Below are 19,853 nucleotides of genomic sequence, written 5' to 3'. Positions count from 1 at the left end.
CCCAGAAGTGTCCGTGACTGTACAATAGTGTTTCATAATGCCAACCTCGGAGTGGTTTGTACAGCGCGCTAAGATGACAGGGGTCCCGGGTTCGAAACCAGACCTAGGGATTGGTGTTCTTTGTTAGTGTTCCTTCGTCAGTTTTATTATATCATCACTCATTCTCATCTTCGTGATCATATAAGTCAAATTATTCATGGCCATTTTCAATTCTTTTCTATGCTGTGTTGTTTTAAAGATTGGAATTGTGTTTATGCCAAGCAGATTTAGTCCTCTGCTTACATTTTTAACCACTGAATTTACATTGACCAGGCTAAAATGTAATAACTGCCTAAATAAAGCTGCTAAATTTTACCGTAAAATGTACTTCGCAGTTTTCTTGTTGTAAGTTTCCCCACCTGTTTTCTGTTTATGTTCCTATTCATTATTCTATTTCTCTATCAATGTTCTGTCACTTCATTTTTCTCTGTCTCTCTCTCTCTCTCTCTCCCACTCTTTCCCTCCCTTTTGTTTGTCTTTATAATTATTTATATTTATCTTTTTCCGTCTATCCCTCATTTTCTCTCTTTCTGTCTGTCTGGTTTATATATTTCCCTTCTTCCTTCTCTCTCTTTCTGCTTGGCTTCATTCTATATTTCCCTTCTCTCTCTCTCTCTCTCTGCTTGGCTTCATTCTATATTCCTCTTGGTTCCTTCTCTCTCTCTCTCCTTGGCTTCATTCTATATCTTCCTTATTTCCTTCTCTCTCTCTCCCCTTGGCTTCATTCTATATTTTCCTTATTTCCTTCTCTCTCTCTCTCTCTCTGCTTGACTTAATTCTATATTTCCCTTCCTTCCTTCTCTCTTTTTCTGCTTGGCTTCATTCTATATTTCCCTTTCTTACTTCTCTCTCTCTCTCCCCTTGGCTTCATTCTATATTTCCCTTCCTTCCTTCCTTTTCTCTCTCTGCTTGGCTTCATGCTATATTTTCCTTTCTCCCTTCTCTCACTCTCTCTCTCTCTCTCTCTCTCTCTCTCTCTCTGCTTAGCTTCATTCTATATTTCTCTTCCTTCCATCTATCTCTCTGTTTGGCTTCATTCTATATTTCCCATCCTTCCTTATCAACTCTCTCTCCCTCTGCTTGGCTTCATTCTACATTCCCCTTCCTTCTTTCTCTCTCTCTCTCTGTTTGGCATCATTCTATTTTTCACTTCCTTCATTCTCTCTTTTTCTGCTTGGCTTCATTCTATATTTCTCTTCCTTCCTTCCTTCCTTTTCTCTCTCTGTTTGGCTTCATTCTATATTTTCCTTCCTCCCTCTCCCCCTCTCTCTATCTCTCTCTGCTTAGCTTCATTCTATATTTCTCTTCCTTCCTTCCTTTCTCTCTCTGTTTGGCTTCATTCTATATTTTCCTTCCTTTCTTCCTTTTCTCTCTCTGCTTGGCTTCATTCAAAATTTCCCTTCCTTCCTTATATATATCTCTCTCTGATTGGCTTCATTCTACATTTCTCTTCCTTCCTTCCTTTTCTCTCTCTGTTTGGCTTCATTCTATATTTTCCTTCCTTTCTTCATTTTCTCTCTCTGCTTGGCTTCATTCTATATTTCTCTTCCTTCCTTCCTTTTCTCTCTCTGTTTGGCTTCATTCTATATTTTCCTTCCTCCCTCCCCCCCTCTCTCTCTCTGCTTAGCTTCATTCTATGTTTCTCTTCCTTCCTTCCTTTTCTCTCTCTGTTTGGCTTCATTCTATATTTTCCTTCCTCCCTCCCCTCTCTCTGTCTCTGCTTAGCTTCATTCTATATTTCTCTTCCTTCCTTCCTTTTCTCTCTCTGTTTGGCTTCATTCTATATTTTCCTTCCTCCCTCCCCCCTCTCTCTCTCTGCTTAGCTTCATTCTATGTTTCTCTTCCTTCCTTCCTTTTCTCTCTCTGTTTGGCTTCATTCTATATTTTCCTTCCTCCCTCCCCCCCTCTCTCTCTCTGCTTAGCTTCATTCTATGTTTCTCTTCCTTCCTTCCTTTTCTCTCTCTGTTTGGCTTCATTCTATATTTTCCTTCCTCCCTCCCCTCTCTCTCTCTCTGCTTAGCTTCATTCTATATTTCTCTTCCTTCCTTCCTTTTCTCTCTCTGTTTGGCTTCATTCTATATTTTCCTTCCTCCCTCCCCCCTCTCTCTCTCTCTCTGCTTAGCTTCATTCTATATTTCTCTTCCTTCCTTCCTTTCCTCTCTCTGTTTGGCTTCATTCTATATTTTCCTTCCTCCCTCCCCCCTCTCTCTCTCTCTCTGATTGGCTTCATTCTACATTTCTCTTCCTTCCTTCCTTTTCTCTCTCTGTTTGGCTTCATTCTATATTTTCCTTCCTTTCTTCATTTTCTCTCTCTGCTTGGCTTCATTCTATATTTCTCTTCCTTCCTTCCTTTTCTCTCTCTGTTTGGCTTCATTCTATATTTTCCTTCCTCCCTCCCCCCTCTCTCTCTCTCTCTGCTTAGCTTCATTCTATATTTCTCTTCCTTCCTTCCTTTTCTCTCTCTGTTTGGCTTCATTCTATATTTTCCTTCCTTTCTTCATTTTCTCTCTCTGCTTGGCTTCATTCTATATTTCTCTTCCTTCCTTCCTTTTATCTCTCTGTTTGGCTTCATTCTATATTTTCCTTCCTCCCTCCCCCCTCTCTCTCTCTCTCTGCTTAGCTTCATTCTATATTTCTCTTCCTTCCTTCCTTTCCTCTCTCTGTTTGGCTTCATTCTATATTTTCCTTCCTTTCTTCCTTTTCTCTCTCTGCTTGGCTTCATTCAAAATTTCCCTTCCTTCCTTATATATCTCTCTCTCTCTGATTGGCTTCATTCTATATTTCTCTTCCTTCCTTCCTTTTCTCTCTCTGTTTGGCTTCATTCTATATTTTCCTTCCTTTCTTCATTTTCTCTCTCTGCTTGGCTTCATTCTATATTTCTCTTCCTTCCTTCCTTTTCTCTCTCTGTTTGGCTTCATTCTATATTTTCCTTCCTCCCTCCCCCCCCCCTCTCTCTCTCTGCTTAGCTTCATTCTATATTTCTCTTCCTTCCTTCCTTTCCTCTCTCTGTTTGGCTTCATTCTATATTTTCCTTCCTTTCTTCCTTTTCTCTCTCTGCTTGGCTTCATTCAAAATTTCCCTTCCTTCCTTATATATCTCTCTCTCTCTGATTGGCTTCATTCTATATTTCTCTTCCTTCCTTCCTTTTCTCTCTCTGTTTGGCTTCATTCTATATTTTCCTTCCTTTCTTCATTTTCTCTCTCTGCTTGGCTTCATTCTATATTTCTCTTCCTTCCTTCATTTTCTCTCTCTGCTTGGCTTCATTCTATATTTTCCTTCCTCCCTCCCCCCTCTCTCTCTCTCTCTGCTTAGCTTCATTCTATATTTCTCTTCCTTCCATCTATCTCTCTGCTTGGCTTCATTCTATATTTCCCCTCCTTCCCCCCTCTCTCTCTCCCTCTCTTTTTCTCTCTCTCTCTCTCTCTCTCTCTCTCTCTCTCTCTCTCTGCTTGACTTAATTCTATATTTCCCTTCCTTCCTTCTCTCTCTCTGCTTGCCATCATTCTATATTTCCCTTCTATGGTTCCTTACTCCTCTCTCTCTCTCTCTCTCTCTCTCTCTCTCTCTCTCTCTCTCTCTCTCTCTCTCTCTCTCTCTCTCTCTCTCTCTCCTTGTTTGTCTCCTTGGTATTAATTGTGTCTCTTCTTTCTTTCAGCTCCCTACGTTCTCCCATGCCCCGACGCTGGACAAGCAGGGAAGGAGTGTTACGTGAAGAGCATCAAACATCTAGCAGCGTACATGGCTCACGGTAAGGATACCTAGCTTAATTTGTTCGACTCTCGGTCTGTATCAGCAGCGTACTTTTTAAAACGCGTCTTTTACAGGAAGAATCCCACTTTCAAAATTCTCATAAAACTATTTGGAATTCGCGTAAGAGCATTTAGAAGAAATCTATAACAATACCGCCTTACTGTCTTCACTGGTTTGAAAAGTCAGTTCCGATCTCTAGGTACAAAGAAAAACTTAATTGTTTGCGTTTACTGTTAAACAAGAAGATTTTACTGAATTAATTAACTCTTAACAAATGTACTTAACTAGAGAGAATATGGTTTAATGTAAGACAGAGTTATTTACGTAATAGTTCACGGTAAGGATACCTAGCTTAATTTGTTCGACTCTCGGTCTGTATCAGCAGCGTACTTTTTAAAACGCGTCTTTTACAGGAAGAATCCCACTTTCAAAATTCTCATAAAACTATTTGGAATTCGCGTAAGAGCATTTAGAAGAAATCTATAACAATACCGCCTTACTGTCTTCACTGGTTTGAAAAGTCAGTTCCGATCTCTAGGTACAAAGAAAAACTTAATTGTTTGCGTTTACTGTTAAACAAGAAGATTTTACTGAATTAATTAACTCTTAACAAATGTACTTAACTAGAGAGAATATGGTTTAATGTAAGACAGAGTTATTTACGTAATAGGCGTTTACTTACATACATCATTTCGAGAACAGTTTACACATAAACTTTCCCCATTACAAGAAATAACCCTTGAATATAACAAGATCTCAAATCATTTGGTGGACTTGAATTTCGGTATGACGCAGACTAAACTTATGAATATGTTATATGGTTATTATTATTAAATAATGGATTTATTATGAGGATTATATTTGTTATACTGAAGTCCCTTGTAATGATATTTAGTATTTGTGATAAGTGTTTTCTTTGTGACAGGTGGAATGGGTAAATATCTGCATTATTATTTTTTGTTACAGTTAATTAGTAAATTTGTTGTCACCAAGATGTATGTATATGTATGTATGTATTGTGTATCACATGTGAATGTATGTATTGTGTATCACATGTGTATGTGAATGTATGTGTGTGTGTGTGTAAAGGAAACAGGAGGGAGCAGTAGCGCAACCACAGGGGGGCATTGCCCACCCCACAAACCTTGGATGGAAATCAATTCTAGGGGGCAAACATTAACGGCCAAGGGCACCTGCAAGGGGGCACTGAGGGGCAATTGCCCCCCTCCCCTGATTTCAAATTTTATGCAAATAAAAATATATTACGTAAAATTTTCTTGCTCGATTCGCTTGCGAGTGCCTACTTTTCTTCGTCTCATCAAGTTCTTGACCGTAGTTAGGGGATGCGGGAGTCACCCCTGGGCGCCGAACAATGTCAATGAAAGAAGTTGTAAAAGAGAGAATGCCATGGCGCTCAGTGAAATTATTTGCGCCCTATTAAATCAAAATCGTCAGTTTGCAAAAAAATGGATCTAAAAAATGTTCCTCCTCGCTTCGCTCGCAATATATTTTCTTTTCTGTAAAGCATTGTAAATTACCAGAGAGAGAAGTAAGACTTCTCTTTATTGATTTTGTCTAAAATGCATGAACAATTGTTTGGAAGAAAGGGAGCGTGCGAGAGAAAAATTTATGTAATTTAGTGTTACACATGCTGCGTGTGTATTTTATTACTTTACGTCGCTCCATGTTACATCAGTGGCGCAACATCATGTTGGAAATGAAAATGTAATATTCTCTAATCGGAGACTTGTCTCCGTTCAAGGTAAATAAATAAATAAATTTCAAAGTCATAGCATAACACATAGCATCGTTAGCAGAGAAAATCGGTCCTATGTACGAGGCGTGTCAGGATAGTAAAGATACAACGGATATTTATCTTAAGGAAAATATGTAAGGAATAAGTTGACAACACTGACAGTAGTGACATTGATCCTTACACTTTCCAGTAGCATTTATTCGCAGTGTTGCTCTGAGTCTTGTGCGCGTCACACGCTGCGGCCATAAATAAGTGTGGGCTGTGATGCGGTTTCTCAAGGCGAATGTCGTCCAGCGGACATTCAACGTCACATTGCGGCAGTTAATGAGAACATTATGATCATGAATCATAAAAATGTGACGAAGTAGTGTTAGGCGTTCGCAGGCCGTCTGTGATCTCTTTATGACCTTCTTGAAGGAACTGAAGGCACGACACACCACTTCGTCATATTTTGACGATTAAATAAACAAATAGATAGATACATTCATAATGAAGGCACCCGAAGGAATTCTTCTCAGGGGGGAAGTTATAGAAAATATTATTATTATTATTATTATTGCTATTATTTTGTGGTCATTATATTATTATTATTTATTATTATTACCATAACTACTACTACTTGCGTATTTTCTTTTAAATTACGTACATTTGTAATTTCCATTTTCTGTGTATTTATATAGAATTTGCATAACTGAATATTTAACATATTAATCCATGTAGGACAAGAGCTGTTTTTTTTGTAAAATACGCTGTAAACTTAAATGTAACCCTAGATCAATTAATAATAATAGTAATAATAATACAGTAAAACCTCGTTAATTCGGACCCGATAAGCCGGACTTCGTTTAATCCGGACAGGCAAAGAAAAATGAAGAATGCAAGGTTTTTAATGTGACTAGAAGTCAACAAGAGAACTTCACAAAGACAAGCCGTCAACCACTGATGGAATTCTGTTTACCACAGACTTTGCACTGTACTGTATAGTGTATTTAGGCCTATACCCTTTAAATACACCTTAATAAACATGTTTTGTTGCTATAAACGGAGTTTTCATACACTTTCTACTGTTCTTTTAGGTTATTTCAGCTAATCCGGTTAAACCGGTCAACGTATCCCCCTATTAGTCCGGATTAACGAGGTTTTACTGTAATAATAGTGGCTGTAACTTACTTCCTGTAAGTCACAGAAAATAATATTTTTGTTACAAAATATCGCTACTTTTTCAGCATTCGAATTTCATTAACTCTTTCCAGAATTCCAAAGGGGGCAAGTGCCCCCTCTGGCTCCTCCCTGTGAATGCCTTTGTTCCTATAAAGTTCCCATGCTCGTACCTTGCATATCACGTGAACAAATCGCATGCAAGAACTGAATTCAGGCAGTAGGTGTAATGTGTAATGTGACTTACAGAAATGTCTGCATTGTCAGCGAAGCAAGCAAGAAAATTTTGAGATAAATTTCTTCTCTCAAACAAGCAACAATATTAATTTAATTGAGCATTTACTCTCGTGCAAGCCGTCTCGGTGGAAGAGCGCGTTAAGTGGTTTACTTGGAGACTGGGATCGAGTACCAGCTTGGTAGTTTTTTGTGACTGTCCCTTCATGAATTTCATCTAATGATCAACAATGCTCATCGTCCCTATTGTACACATGTGGAAGAAAAGCTATGCTAAATTTTAAAAAAAGGCTAAATATTAAATACAACTTTTTGTTATTTTTATGTTCCTTCGGCGCTCTCTTTGCGACCCCTTTGTCGCCTTCGGTAAACACGGGAGTTCTGAAAATGTGAAAATAATCATTTCAAAATTCATATTAAAACTTTCGGTCACTTGAGAGTGATTCGCGAACGTTATTCAACTGAATTTCTTTCGTAATAACAGAAACAGAATCTATCAAAGTATAGATGGCACTAGTAAAAACGTCCAGAAATCAGAATCCATTCACTCCACAAGAAATTCACTATATATAAATTATACAATACATTTATTTATCTTTTATTCAGGTAATTAACAAATAGATACAATCAAATTCAAAGAAGACATAACTCAATCAAAATTTCAAAACATATTATGCTCTCACTTACAATTCAAACTTAAATTTTAAAACCTAAGGACTACGAGTCAAGATTTGTTAGAATAGTAGATCCTTGTTATGAAAAGTCCTTGAAACTCAGGGTGTGAAAGAAACGTTCTGTCGGTAGGCACATCCAGTTCCTAAAACATGCTAGCTAACAGCACCAAACTTAATACTTCTAACCAATTAACATGCATTATTTTCACAATTACAATTCTAATAATGCCTACGTTGTTAGGAGAGTAGACATACGGCTCTTAGCAACGGATTTTCGTTGTTTGTAGGAGCTGGATGTGCCTGACGACGGACTTTGAAAGAAGTGGGTCTCCATCAGTGATGTGCGTCTACGCGTAAACAACGATAGTCTACATTCTACACGTAGACTATTTTATACAAGTAGATTACGTAATCTATGTAAAGAACATGGCGAAAGGTGATAACGTAGCATAGGGCGCCGTGGAATTTAAAGAAAATTATACTGCGTATCAGTTGCTGATGTGTAAGGATAAATTTTCATACTCTTTCTTCCAAATTCGAACAATTTCTCACCTAGGAAGAAACCTAATATAGGGAATATTCTAGTGTTTTATGAGGAAAAGACCACTCTTGGCTCACGACTGCCACCTGTTGTCTTTTTTGCATACTATTTATCTTCTTCCATAATTGATGATGGAAGAGAAGATAAATTTTGTTGTAAATAGGATTCTTTTCAGTTCGTTAGGAACCAATATAGTTGAAAATGTCACTTTCCTTTCATGAAAGCCTTGAAAATTAATTTTAATGGAATTTATATTGTCTACGTAGTCTATGTAAACTACAGCCCAATGTAATCTACGCGTAGATTACGTGTAGACAATGCATGTAGACGTAAACTTATAGTCTACGGCACATCACTGGTCTCCATTAACTAAAGGAAGATGCAATTACATGAATTTAGAATAGGTACACGTGTCGGTATAATGAAGACTATGTTATACAGGTACACGTAGTTTACGTAATCTATGTAAACAACATGGCGAAAGTTGATAACTTAGCAAAGAGCGCCATGGAATGTAAAGAAAATTATACTGCGTATCAGTTGCTGATATGTGTGAAGAACTTTTCATACTCTTTCTTTCAAATTCGAACAATTTCTCACCTAGGAAAAATCCTAATATAGGAAATATTCTAGTGCTTTATGGGGAAAAGACCACTCTTGCCTCAAGACTGCCATCTATTGTTGTTTATTGCATATTATAATAGAAGAGAAGAGAAATTTTGTTGTAAATAGGATTCTGTTCATTTCGTTAAGAACCAATATAGTTGATAATGTCACTTTCATTTCATGAAACCCTTGAAAATTAATTTTAATGCACTTTAGATTGTCTACGTAGTCTATGAAAACTACAACCCAATGTAATCTACGCGTAGATTACGTGTAGACAACGCATGTAGACGTAAACTTATAGTCAACGGCACATCACTGGTGGCTACTCACCGGGAATTTCTTGAATTCCGGGAATTATACGTGAATTATTGGCTCCGGGAATTATCCGTATATTCTGCGTGAATTTCTTTCCGTAGACGTAAACTCCATTGAATTTGTACATATTTATAAATGCCCTGATTCAAGTTTTTCACAGTTTAGTTTTTTTTATTTCTATGGAGGAAGGAAAGGAAAGCTGCTTGGAGAATTAAACAGAATACTCTCAGTTAGTTTACGTTGTTAGTGTCCTTTGCAGAACAATCTATCAGACAGACGGAAAATTATTGCCAGATAAGATATTTTGAAGTTGATTAGGTAAAATTGAGTATGAAATTCTTATACAATTAACATTTTTTTCGTAGATGAGTAAATCCCGTAACATTTTCGACTTGTGTTTGTGGACGTATTTTGAGTCTGAATATGTGAACTCCGTACCTTAGATTAAATATTTTACACATATACAGAGCATTCCGTGACATTCGCTACGAGACTCGGCGGTCAGCGCCGGACCGCTTGCCGCCGAGTCTCGTAGCGAATGTCACGGAATGCTCTGTATATATTATTTAATTGAATTGAATTAGTGTTTTCGGATACATTGGAATCACACACACCCTTTATGTTGTTAATATATTTGTGTAGGGGGTGGTGAAAGACAGTAATACATAAGGCTGAAATAGAGAAAGGATCTGCTTGTAGCCTTGAACTTTTGGAATGGACCCCTTTTAACCCGAGAATTATACTCGAATTTTATCATAGTCCTAGAGTAGCCATCCTGTGTTACTTGGTTCAAAGAAATAACACTTACAGTTACTCATTTTAAAATATGAACAAAAGTTTACAGGTGTTTTATTTATGCTTCTGGTATAAAGTCTTCATGTATTTATATTATTAAAACAAATAAAAAATGCTGGAACAAGGGCCCAACTTTGATGGAATAATCATTCATTAAACTTAACTATATTGTATAAATATGCACATACCTTAAACAATTCCTCTTATTAAACAATGACTTCCTTCTAGTTATACTACTACGTTCCAAAGTAGTGAAGCACTCCACTAAATAGACTAATGTTCTCGCGCGCAATTAGATATCACGAATTGCAATAAAGCTTGCTTGAGGTATGTCAGTACACTGAAACTGGTTTGATTCAATTAACAATCAATTATTAATTAATTAGAAACATTTATTACATTTTTGTCCAAATTACTAGATAACTCTTGAACAAATGTGCATGGTCACTAAGTTATTTTTTTAGGAGCTTCATTGCCTTAGGCGATACCACGAAAATACTTTCACCTTAACATCCAGAGAAGACACGTACTTGGAAACACAATTAACAAATTTAGCTCTTCCCAAATTATCAAGTTAAAGAATAGTAAAGTAATTGTAAAAGTAACTGTTGATATTACTTCTATTGCAAAAATGTAACTCTGTTGGTTTCACAGCCACTTACTTTTAAAAGTAACTATTTACAGTTAGAATTCCTCAAGAAAGTAACTGCGTTACAAGTAAGTAGTTACTTCCAAATACTAAAAACGAAGAACGGATAATGAAGATGAGAGAATTCTTTGTTAGAATTTATTAATGTACCAATGCAATATTTTCAACATTACCTGTATACGTGACGTTTATGGAATAAGGGAAGTCTAAATGTTGTTTTTGTTTGTTCGTAGGTCTCAACGACATCGGCGTAGCACCTATGGAGCCCTTAAAACTGGAGGCCATCACCCTGCAGCTTGGGAACGGCCCTGACGGATACAAGAACACCCTGTTGCACCCGCTGGCGTACGGTCTCACCAACTTCAGCATTACACATTTCAAGTGAGTGTTTATATAATGTAGACTTAGCACTAAAGTGGCAAACTTCACGTGTGGTGAGCCAATTGAAAGCGTGACAAATCACAATAGAGGGCTACTAGTTTTTTTTTTTTTTTTTTTTTTTTTTTAATAATTTCTTCTCAACCTGACGTTTAGTGGGGGTTGGAACCACTGTCATGGCCCGTTCATGACAAACAAGGCCAACCTTAATTTAAATTCTTTGTAAAATATTAGCGATGGAACGTAAAAATAAGAAACTCCACGGAACTATACGGAAATCGGAGGCATCTCTCTGGGTTTTGTTTCTTTAACGTAAAAGCAAAAACCTAAGCTATTTTGGAGCTCTGTGTTCCTAGACAAAACTTGGCTTTAATCTATCGGCGGTGACGATCAATGCTGATTGATTGAAAGGTCACACCAGGACTCTAACATGTGACTGAGATCCTGAGTCCAGCATCCAACGCCCTCAGACACCAAGGGACAATAGAAAAAGAGATAATAGATAAAGAGAAACAAAGCAAGGGGGAACTAAAATAAGAAGAAATAATGATAGAAAGAAAAGGGGGAAGGGAGAAGGTAAATGAAGATACGGTAGAAAGAAAAAGAGAGTAACATAAAGAAAGAAAGGATTGGAGAGTGAAGGAGCAAGGGAGAGCAAAGAAAGACAATGAAAGAGAAAGAGAAAAAAACAAAGAAAGGGAAAATATGAAAGATACAAAGAAAGGTAGAGAGAAGAAACGCAAAAGAGGAGACAAAGGAAAAATAACGGGAGAGAGAAAACGCAAGGGAAGGGGAAATAAGAAAACAACGAAGAGAGAAAAACGCAAGATACGGGGAAAAGAAAATAAAGAGACAGAGAGTGAAAACGCAAGAGAGGGGAAAGAAAAAGTAAAGGTAGAGAGAAAAATGCAACAGAGGTGAGAAATAAAAGAAACTAAGGATAGAAATAGCGGGAGAGAAAATGCAAGGGAGGGGATAATGAAAAGAAAATAGATAGAAAGGAAGAAGGAAAAGCAAAGGCGGGAGAATGAGAAAGAAAAGGAGTGAGAAAGAACACGGAAGGGGAAAAGAAAGAAATAAAGAAAGGAGAGACAGATAAAGCTAGGGAAGGGAATGAAAAATAGCGAGGGAGGCGAGACAGGGAAAAGAAAGACAAGAAGAAATGAAAATGCGAGACAGAAGGGGAGAGAAAGAGAGAGAGAATGAAACGGACACCATACGCTGGCCATTTTAAACAGCACAAACACATGGTCAGAAAGCACACGGAAAAATAGAGTTCACGTGTCCGTTGTCTTCCATCACATATTGTGCAATGTGGAGGTATGAGCTTAAACATTCTTTTAGCGTAGTTTCACATAGTTGAGGGCAATCAACCTGAATATTTCGAAACGACCGACGAGGAGAGCAAGCACTGCTTTTCTACGTATATTCAGGAAATTGGGCGGAGTATTACTGAACTGCTGACACGAAATAGGGAAATGAACTTTGCGCTGTGTTATGCTCAGCCTCGAAGAGCTGTATCTGCGGTTTCAGCGCAACGTGTTCCTAATAGGTTTTATTATTTTTATTATTCCTTAAGGCTGTTACAAACAGTATTTGTTTTTTTTTGTTTCTTTTTTGTGATTGTGTATGAATTTGTATACTTGGGTTTCTTCCATGGTTCTGCGTAGCTTATAAGAGCCAATAAGGTTTGAACTTTCAGCCCTCCCCCATGCGACGCGGGAGGAAGTATAAATATGGCCTGTGTCAGAGGACAGAGAGAGTGTGTTTTTGAACTGGATAGCAGAAGGGAGAGCGATCTTCGGGCTCCAGTGGCCTCCTTGAGAAAAAGCATCCCGAGGCAGTTCTGCCGATGCTCAACTTCCACTTGGCAGTTCTGCCGTGGGGCTCAAGTTAGAGGAATGTAAATAATGTAAATTAGAGAATTATTGGAAGAATCCGAGCCTTGTTTTGTTAAATTGTAAATAAATGTATAAAGCCCATTTCTGCGAGTTTCAGCAATAACCCTGCAACATTAATTCAGTAAGTTCTTGCCTGTGATTGATTCTTTGGTTCCGAGCGCTCTGGTGAGGAACGGGATGGGAACCCAGGACTGACGAGCCTATTTAGTTGTTTATTTGGGTTTTTCCTGCCAGAAGCGGCCCGGGAAGGGTGGAGTGTTGCGGAACAAGGCGGTCAAAACCGAAATGGTGTCTACTGAAGTGGGATATATGTTGTGAATTGTGTGATGTCATGTATATTTCTGTTGGCAAAGTTTATTTTAAAACTTAGGTTCTGCTCGGCTGATCGCATCCCATTTCGGCTATTGGCTTCTCAGCATACGTCAATCAGATCTGACAGCCGTCCGCCATTTTAGGCAAAACAGGAAATTCCGTTTCACCTAAACCGGTTAGGAGGCAAATATTGGAAGCGAAGAAAATTTTGACGGTGATGAACGTAAGCACCGAACTAGTCGGAACATGTGCCAATGCTAATTACGAACTTTGATTTGGTCCACTTTATGCACAGTAAGGCTAATCGGGACTGGACCTACAGTTTAATGTGGGATCCGAACCACTATGTGCCTCCACCGAGTACTGACCCGGGACCCATTGATTACAAGGCGACGACGCTACCACTGCGCCATCGGGGAGGCCCACTAATTACGAAAAGTCACATGAGCCAAATAGCCAGGTGTGTCAGTCACATGAGGCAAAATGCCAGTAATATAATAATAGCCAATAGCCTTAGTCGTATGCTAAGCGCTAATTAAGATAAGGTTCGGTCATGTTGTACATTTATTAACCTAAGTTAACATTAAATGTTTATTAAGGATGAATGAATATAACAAAACAGAGCCGCCTTGTAATCAAGGGGTCCCGGGTTCGATACCCTGTGGATGCCCAAGTGGTTCGAATCGCACTTTAAACTGTAGGTCCAGTCCCGATTAGCCTTACTGTGCATAAAGTGGACTTAAAACACCAACTCAACAACAACAAAACAGAGCACGTATCTCCCTGTTGAGAGACCGCCCTAATTCGAAATATTTCCCTTTCAACCAGTTGCGGCGAAATGGGATTGGCAAAAAGGGGGTATCTCGTTTCGCCTAAAATGGCTGTCAGGTTATAAACCACATTATCTTGTGCTGATAAGCAATTAGGTGAAACGGGAATGCACGGCTCGGATACACTAATCGGGATTGCAGCTTTTATTCAAAGTGGTATCTGAACCGGGAACATAACCTAGGATCCACTTATTTTAATGTAGTGTTATCCTCCGCGCTATCATAAGAGCTGGTCGTCGAAAACAGTTTTTTGTTTGCTTTACGTACAGTTACGCTAATCGGGACTGTGCTTACAGTTCGGAGTGTGAATCGAACCACTATGTACTTCCACCAGGTATCGAACCCAGGACTCCTTGATTACAAAGTCCTAGACGAGAAAAAAGAGAATGAGGAGAAATCTTGAGATAAAGAGAAAGAAAGAAGTGAAGCTCTAGAGACCGAGAGAGAGAAAGTAACAAGATTTGATTGATTGATTTGCTTTATTTTACTTCGCCTTTTGTGCCATTTTTGGCTAATTTGCGAAGATGGGGATGAGTTATGATATGATGGAATTGACGAATGGACACTCGCAAACATCCATGCCCAGGCCGGGATTCGAACCCGGGTCACCTGGCGTCGTAGCGCGATCTGCTAAGTACTCCACCACGGACGCCGGCTAGAAAGTAACAAAAACGAGACAAAAATAGGGAGAATATTATAAAACGTGCATTCAAATAGAGCGGATGTTAGCAAGAAAAATATATTGTAAACATATTATTAAACGATGGGTATATATGAACATAAAAATGGATAAATTAATGGAAAAATCTCAAAGGGAAATTCAGAAATGTGGAAAAGGAATGCAATGAAAAGAACATTTCTTCGGTGCTCATTAGAATTCTTTCTCTTTCTTACATTTTTCACTCCTTTGTTTCCCTTTTTCTCTACCGCCGCTTTCATTGTCTCTTTCTCCCTTTTTCGATCTCATTCTACTTCTCTCGCATTCTCTTTCTCTTCACTTTATCTTCGATTCTTTATATTTTGCTCGTTTTTTCTTCAATATTCCTACATCTCTTATATTGCATATTCTTCCGTTTATAACTTCACAATTGTATGAATTTCTTGCTTCTCTCTTAGCGTAGAGCGGTCCATCGGACTTTTGGCGAAGCCTTTTTTTGGAACACACTGTATGCTTCCACGTAGTACACCCTGGAGTGCATTTTCCAGACTAACGAGGCTCTGGCGACTGGGCCTGCAGCCAGGATAATCCTCTGTATGAACTCTTGTTGTGTTGTACATAAGTATGTGTTTGTGATTGTCTCTTTACCTATTTCACTATACTACACTACCATTCATTCCTATCGTCACGATTACCTAAGAGTTGAAGAAAAGAGACTTAAAAGTAACCTAACTCTCTCTCTCTCTCTCTCTCTCTCTCTCTCTCTCTCTCTCTCTCTCTCTCTCTCTCTCTCTCTCTCTCTCTCTTATTTCTTCATCTCTCGTTTCATCAGCATCGCGTTACAATCAGAAAAATCAAACTTGGACGTATAGTTACGTACAATTCAGGGTTGTAACGAAAACATTGATTTTGTATTCTTTTAGTATTTTATATTATGTCAAATGTGTTTTGTATCAAAATATATATTCAGCCTGGTAAAGTAACCCTTTCCTCTTTGCACCATTCCATGAAGGCACATAGCCTACATATTCAGGTTTCTGAGCTATTTGTAGAGGCAGTATGATCAGCACCACGCTCCTGCCGTCTTTACCCCTCAGAGTTACCACCCAGGTACCCATTTATTAGAGGCTTGGTGAACCCCACAACCGTTCTATGCAGATACATTTGCTACAAGAATTCCCTCCTGACAGTCAGACGCCTTACCGACTTACTGCGCCTCGCTTTGGCAGCATACTAAGTGCATTGCTAAGTTGATTGCAGGGTGCACACTTAAATCTTATTTATTTCCTTTTTCATATGATTAAGTGATCAGTAGGTTTCACTTTTTTTATATATCGATGGGAAACTGAAAGGTGATATTTCCTGTTTCAGAGTTGGAAACCCTGCGGAGCTGGTCATCAAGACACCGCACCTGAAAATGACATCCGACTACGTCAGTTCCGGTGTTCTACTCCTTATCAGAGCTTCTGGAGGTGGGGACTTCGCTGTTGATCTGTGTAAGTATCAAATTTCCCTTTCTATGCATAAGATTAAGCATGAGCCCAACAACTTGCAATATAAGCAGTAGGAGAGAAGTTTAGAAGGGGAAATGAGTAAACGTTAGAGGGACTTCACACTGAATTGACTAGTGACACTTCATCACAATCTTCACACCGAAGTTGCAAGTGAAACTTCACCCAGTACGAGACTGGCACCACAGGCGGATTAGCAAATTCGCATTTTTATGGTGTATAAGTCTATACACTGCACCCCTTCACTATTTCCCTTTCTTGCACCGCCATCGCTTTGCCATGGGAACTAGTCCATATCTCCATCTAACATATTTAAGTATTGAAAACCCTTTACCTTCATAAATTTGTTCTTGATTGACAAATTAATCCCTAAAAATCAAGTTTATATTTCTCATTCACAGATGGCAGCACAGTAATAATAATTTTAATTGTCACAAAAATCACAGAAAGCTATAAAGTTGATATTATATTTTTACGTTTCCATACATACTGATTAAGTCTTATAAGATGTAATATAAATACAATGTATGATTGAAATTGCAATAATAATTCAAAGATTTAATTTAATCTCCCAAGAAGGAAATTTAAATAATTTACAAGAAAAAGTTCCAAGGTGAGAAATATACAAGTGCATAGAGATCGGTTGGTTCATGGAACTATCCAGCCTAACTATTGCCTATTTTGTAGGGAGCAGGAAAAGGTATCCTTGCCTTGACTCATCTCACCCAACGGATCGTTAGGTGCCGGGGCTTGCCTCGAGTTGATAGCTTCCTGGAGATGAGGCCTGCTCGAAAGGTTTATAGTAAATATCCTAAACGCGGGCTAGATTTGAGATATTAAATATACTTATTGCTACTGAATGTACCTGAGCCGTTCATGATCAGTTAATGTAATAATAAAAAGTTAACTCCTCAATCGACCTGCCCGATGGAGTAGTGGTAACGTGGTAGCCTTGTAATCAAGGGGTCCCGGGTTCGATACCCGGTGGAGGCACGTTGTTTGGATCCCACTTTTAACTGTAGGTCCAGTCTCGATTAGCCTTACTGTGCATAAAGTGGATTCAAAACACCAACTCTATGAAATAACTCCCCTATCCATATGTAGCCTTGCCGATCCTGCTAACTCTTTGGTAAGGGGGAGGGAGTATCATTCGAGAAGGCGTTTTACTAATTAAATTCTACTTTGGTGTTCTCAGTCCGGCCACGACCACCACAAACTTCGTACCGAATTGACAAGACACACTTCACTACAAAGTGAAAGGGAACACTTCAATACAAACTACAGAGAAGTTGCAATTGGTACTTCACATAAATTTATAAGTGACACTACGCCAGAGACTTTCACACCGAGGTGGTAAGGAACACTTCAATAACAAATTTACACCAAAGTGCAAGTGACAAAATGGAGCTCTATTGATTTATTCACCATATAGTACCGATGTAGACAAGAAATATTGTTTGCAGCAAGGTATATGAAAGGTTAGTTCATAAAGACATATTTTAACTTCATTGGATATATCCTAATTCGTCACAGGGTCAAAAATAACCAACAGTAGCGGCAATTGGGTGCCTAGGTAGCTGCTTGCTATACTCCTACTATAGAAGCGTGTGAGTCTCTAATATGTTTCCCGCGCTTTCAGATGACGTCACCACGAAGGCCATCATCAAGCACCACGAAGTGCAACGCAACGGAAGGACGTACGTCGTTGTGGACGACATCGCTCTGGACGTCGATCCAAAGAAGTCCAGGATGGCGGTAGACAACTTGAAACACGGGAACAGGATTCTCAGTAAGTAGAATTGTTACTTTCCTTCGGTGCTTGCCAACTTGAGAAGTCAGTTACCACGAGTAAGTAACTCAGTTGCTATTGGCCAGTTAAAAGAAACTAAGATGTCATTATTCACTTGAAAAAGTAACTTTGTTCTCATTCGACAGTTGAAAAAGTAACTCGCTTGCCAATACTTATTTGAGAATTAATTCCGTTGCCGGTACTTATTTGAAAATTAATTAGTCAATTGGAAAGGTAACTCACTTGCCACTAGTTGAAAAGGTAACTCAGTTGACACTAGTTGAAAAGGTAACTCAGTTGACACTAGGTGAAAAGGTAACTCAGTTCCCACTAGGTGAAAAGGTAACTCAGTTCCAACTAGGCGAAAAGGTAACTCAATTGCCACTAGGTGAAAAGGTAACTCAGTTGCCACTAGGTGAAAAGGTAACTGAGTTGTCACTAGCTGAAAACGTAACTCAGTTGTCACTAACTTGGTGAAAGATAAATTCAGTTGCCACTAACTAGGTGAAAGATAAATTCAGTTGTCACTAACTAGGTGAAAGATAAATTCAGTTGCCAGTAGGTGAAAAGGTAACTTGGTTGCAATTAGTAGAAAATTAAATTTAATTGCCACTAGTTGGAAAATATTTTTTTGGGTTTACAGAACCAGACAGACCAATCACTCGTAAGTCTTAAATCAATAAAACTTGACGAAGCAGAAAACAGGACTCAAATAACAACTTTCTACTATATTTTACTCTTTTATTAAGAAAATAATCCTTGTATCCAACAATCACTATAGACATTACACGTCAAGGGTGGTCATTACACTTACAAAAATAAACTTTTCTTCTTACGCTGCTTTCTTCTTCAGTTCTTCTTTATATGTCAGATAGAGGGGGGGGAGGGTATGTTGGTAGTAATCACATTCAATAACCAAGTTGAGTTAAATTACTTGTAATTATCCGCAAACTCGCGTTTTTAGCTATGATCTTACTTGCGCGTAATATGTCTTTCTTCGCATGTCACATCTGTTGACTGTCGTTTCGCGTCGCGACGACGGATGGAACTATACCAACCGAGGAAGTCAATTGTCACGGGTGTTAATACTCTGTGTTCTGGAGCTGGACTGTTCACGTACTTTTCCATCATTCACGCCATGGTACCCACCAGACTGTAATTGGAGTTAAAAAATCATACCACCAATGGCAACAGCCACATGGTTCAACACGAAGGAATGCCGAACTCATTGTTCTGGTTTCACTATTCCTAGGAGCATTGTTCAACACTCCAAACTAAATACGTAGGTGCGTTCCTTCCATCCTACACAAAATCTTTTACGTGACCAAGAAGAATCGGCCATATTGGCACTAGGTGAAAAATAAATTTAGTTGCCACTAGTTGGAAAATAAATTCAGTTGCCACTAGTTGGAAAATAAATTCAACTGCCACTAGTTGGAAAATAAATTCAGTTGCCACTAGGTGAAAAATAAATTCATTTGCCACTAGTTGGAAAATAAATCCAGTTGCCACTAGTTGGAAAATAAATCCAGTTGCCACTAGTTGGAAAATAAATTCAGTTGCCACTAGTTGGAAAATAAATTCAGATGCCACTAGTTGGAAAATAAATCCAGTTGCCACTAGTTGGAAAATAAATCCAGTTGCCACTAGTTGGAAAATAAATCCAGTTGCCACTAGTTGGAAAATAAATTCAGTTGCCACTAGGTGAAAAATAAATTCATTTGCCACTAGTTGGAAAATAAATTCAGTTGCCACTAGTTGGAAAATAAATTCAGTTGCCACTAGTTGGAAAATAAATTCATTTGCCACTAGTTGGAAAATAAATTCAACTGCCACTAGTTGGAAAATAAATTCAACTGCCACTAGTTGGAAAATAAATTCAGTTGCCACTAGGTGAAAAATAAATTCAGTTGCCACTAGTTGGAAAATAAATTCAGTTGCCACTAGGTGAAAA

At 38.4% G+C, this 19,853-nt stretch overlaps 1 protein-coding gene across 1 annotated transcript in view; it reads left to right on the top strand.

The window, feature by feature from the left end:
- Positions 1-19,853, top strand: part of LOC145994295 (protein takeout-like) — a 50,546-nt gene that overhangs the window by 12,802 nt on the left and 17,891 nt on the right. The window contains exons 2-5 of the mRNA XM_083130399.1: positions 3,695-3,787; positions 10,754-10,901; positions 15,971-16,095; positions 17,750-17,899. Coding sequence (XP_082986525.1) covers positions 3,695-3,787; positions 10,754-10,901; positions 15,971-16,095; positions 17,750-17,899 — 516 coding nt within the window. The remainder of the gene's footprint in view (positions 1-3,694; positions 3,788-10,753; positions 10,902-15,970; positions 16,096-17,749; positions 17,900-19,853) is intronic.

Source organism: Lepisma saccharinum, chromosome 10, assembly GCF_977018435.1.
Source record: "Lepisma saccharinum chromosome 10, izLepSacc3.1, whole genome shotgun sequence".
Lineage (NCBI taxonomy): Eukaryota > Metazoa > Arthropoda > Insecta > Zygentoma > Lepismatidae > Lepisma > Lepisma saccharinum.
This window is presented reverse-complemented; position numbering and strand designations above follow the sequence as displayed.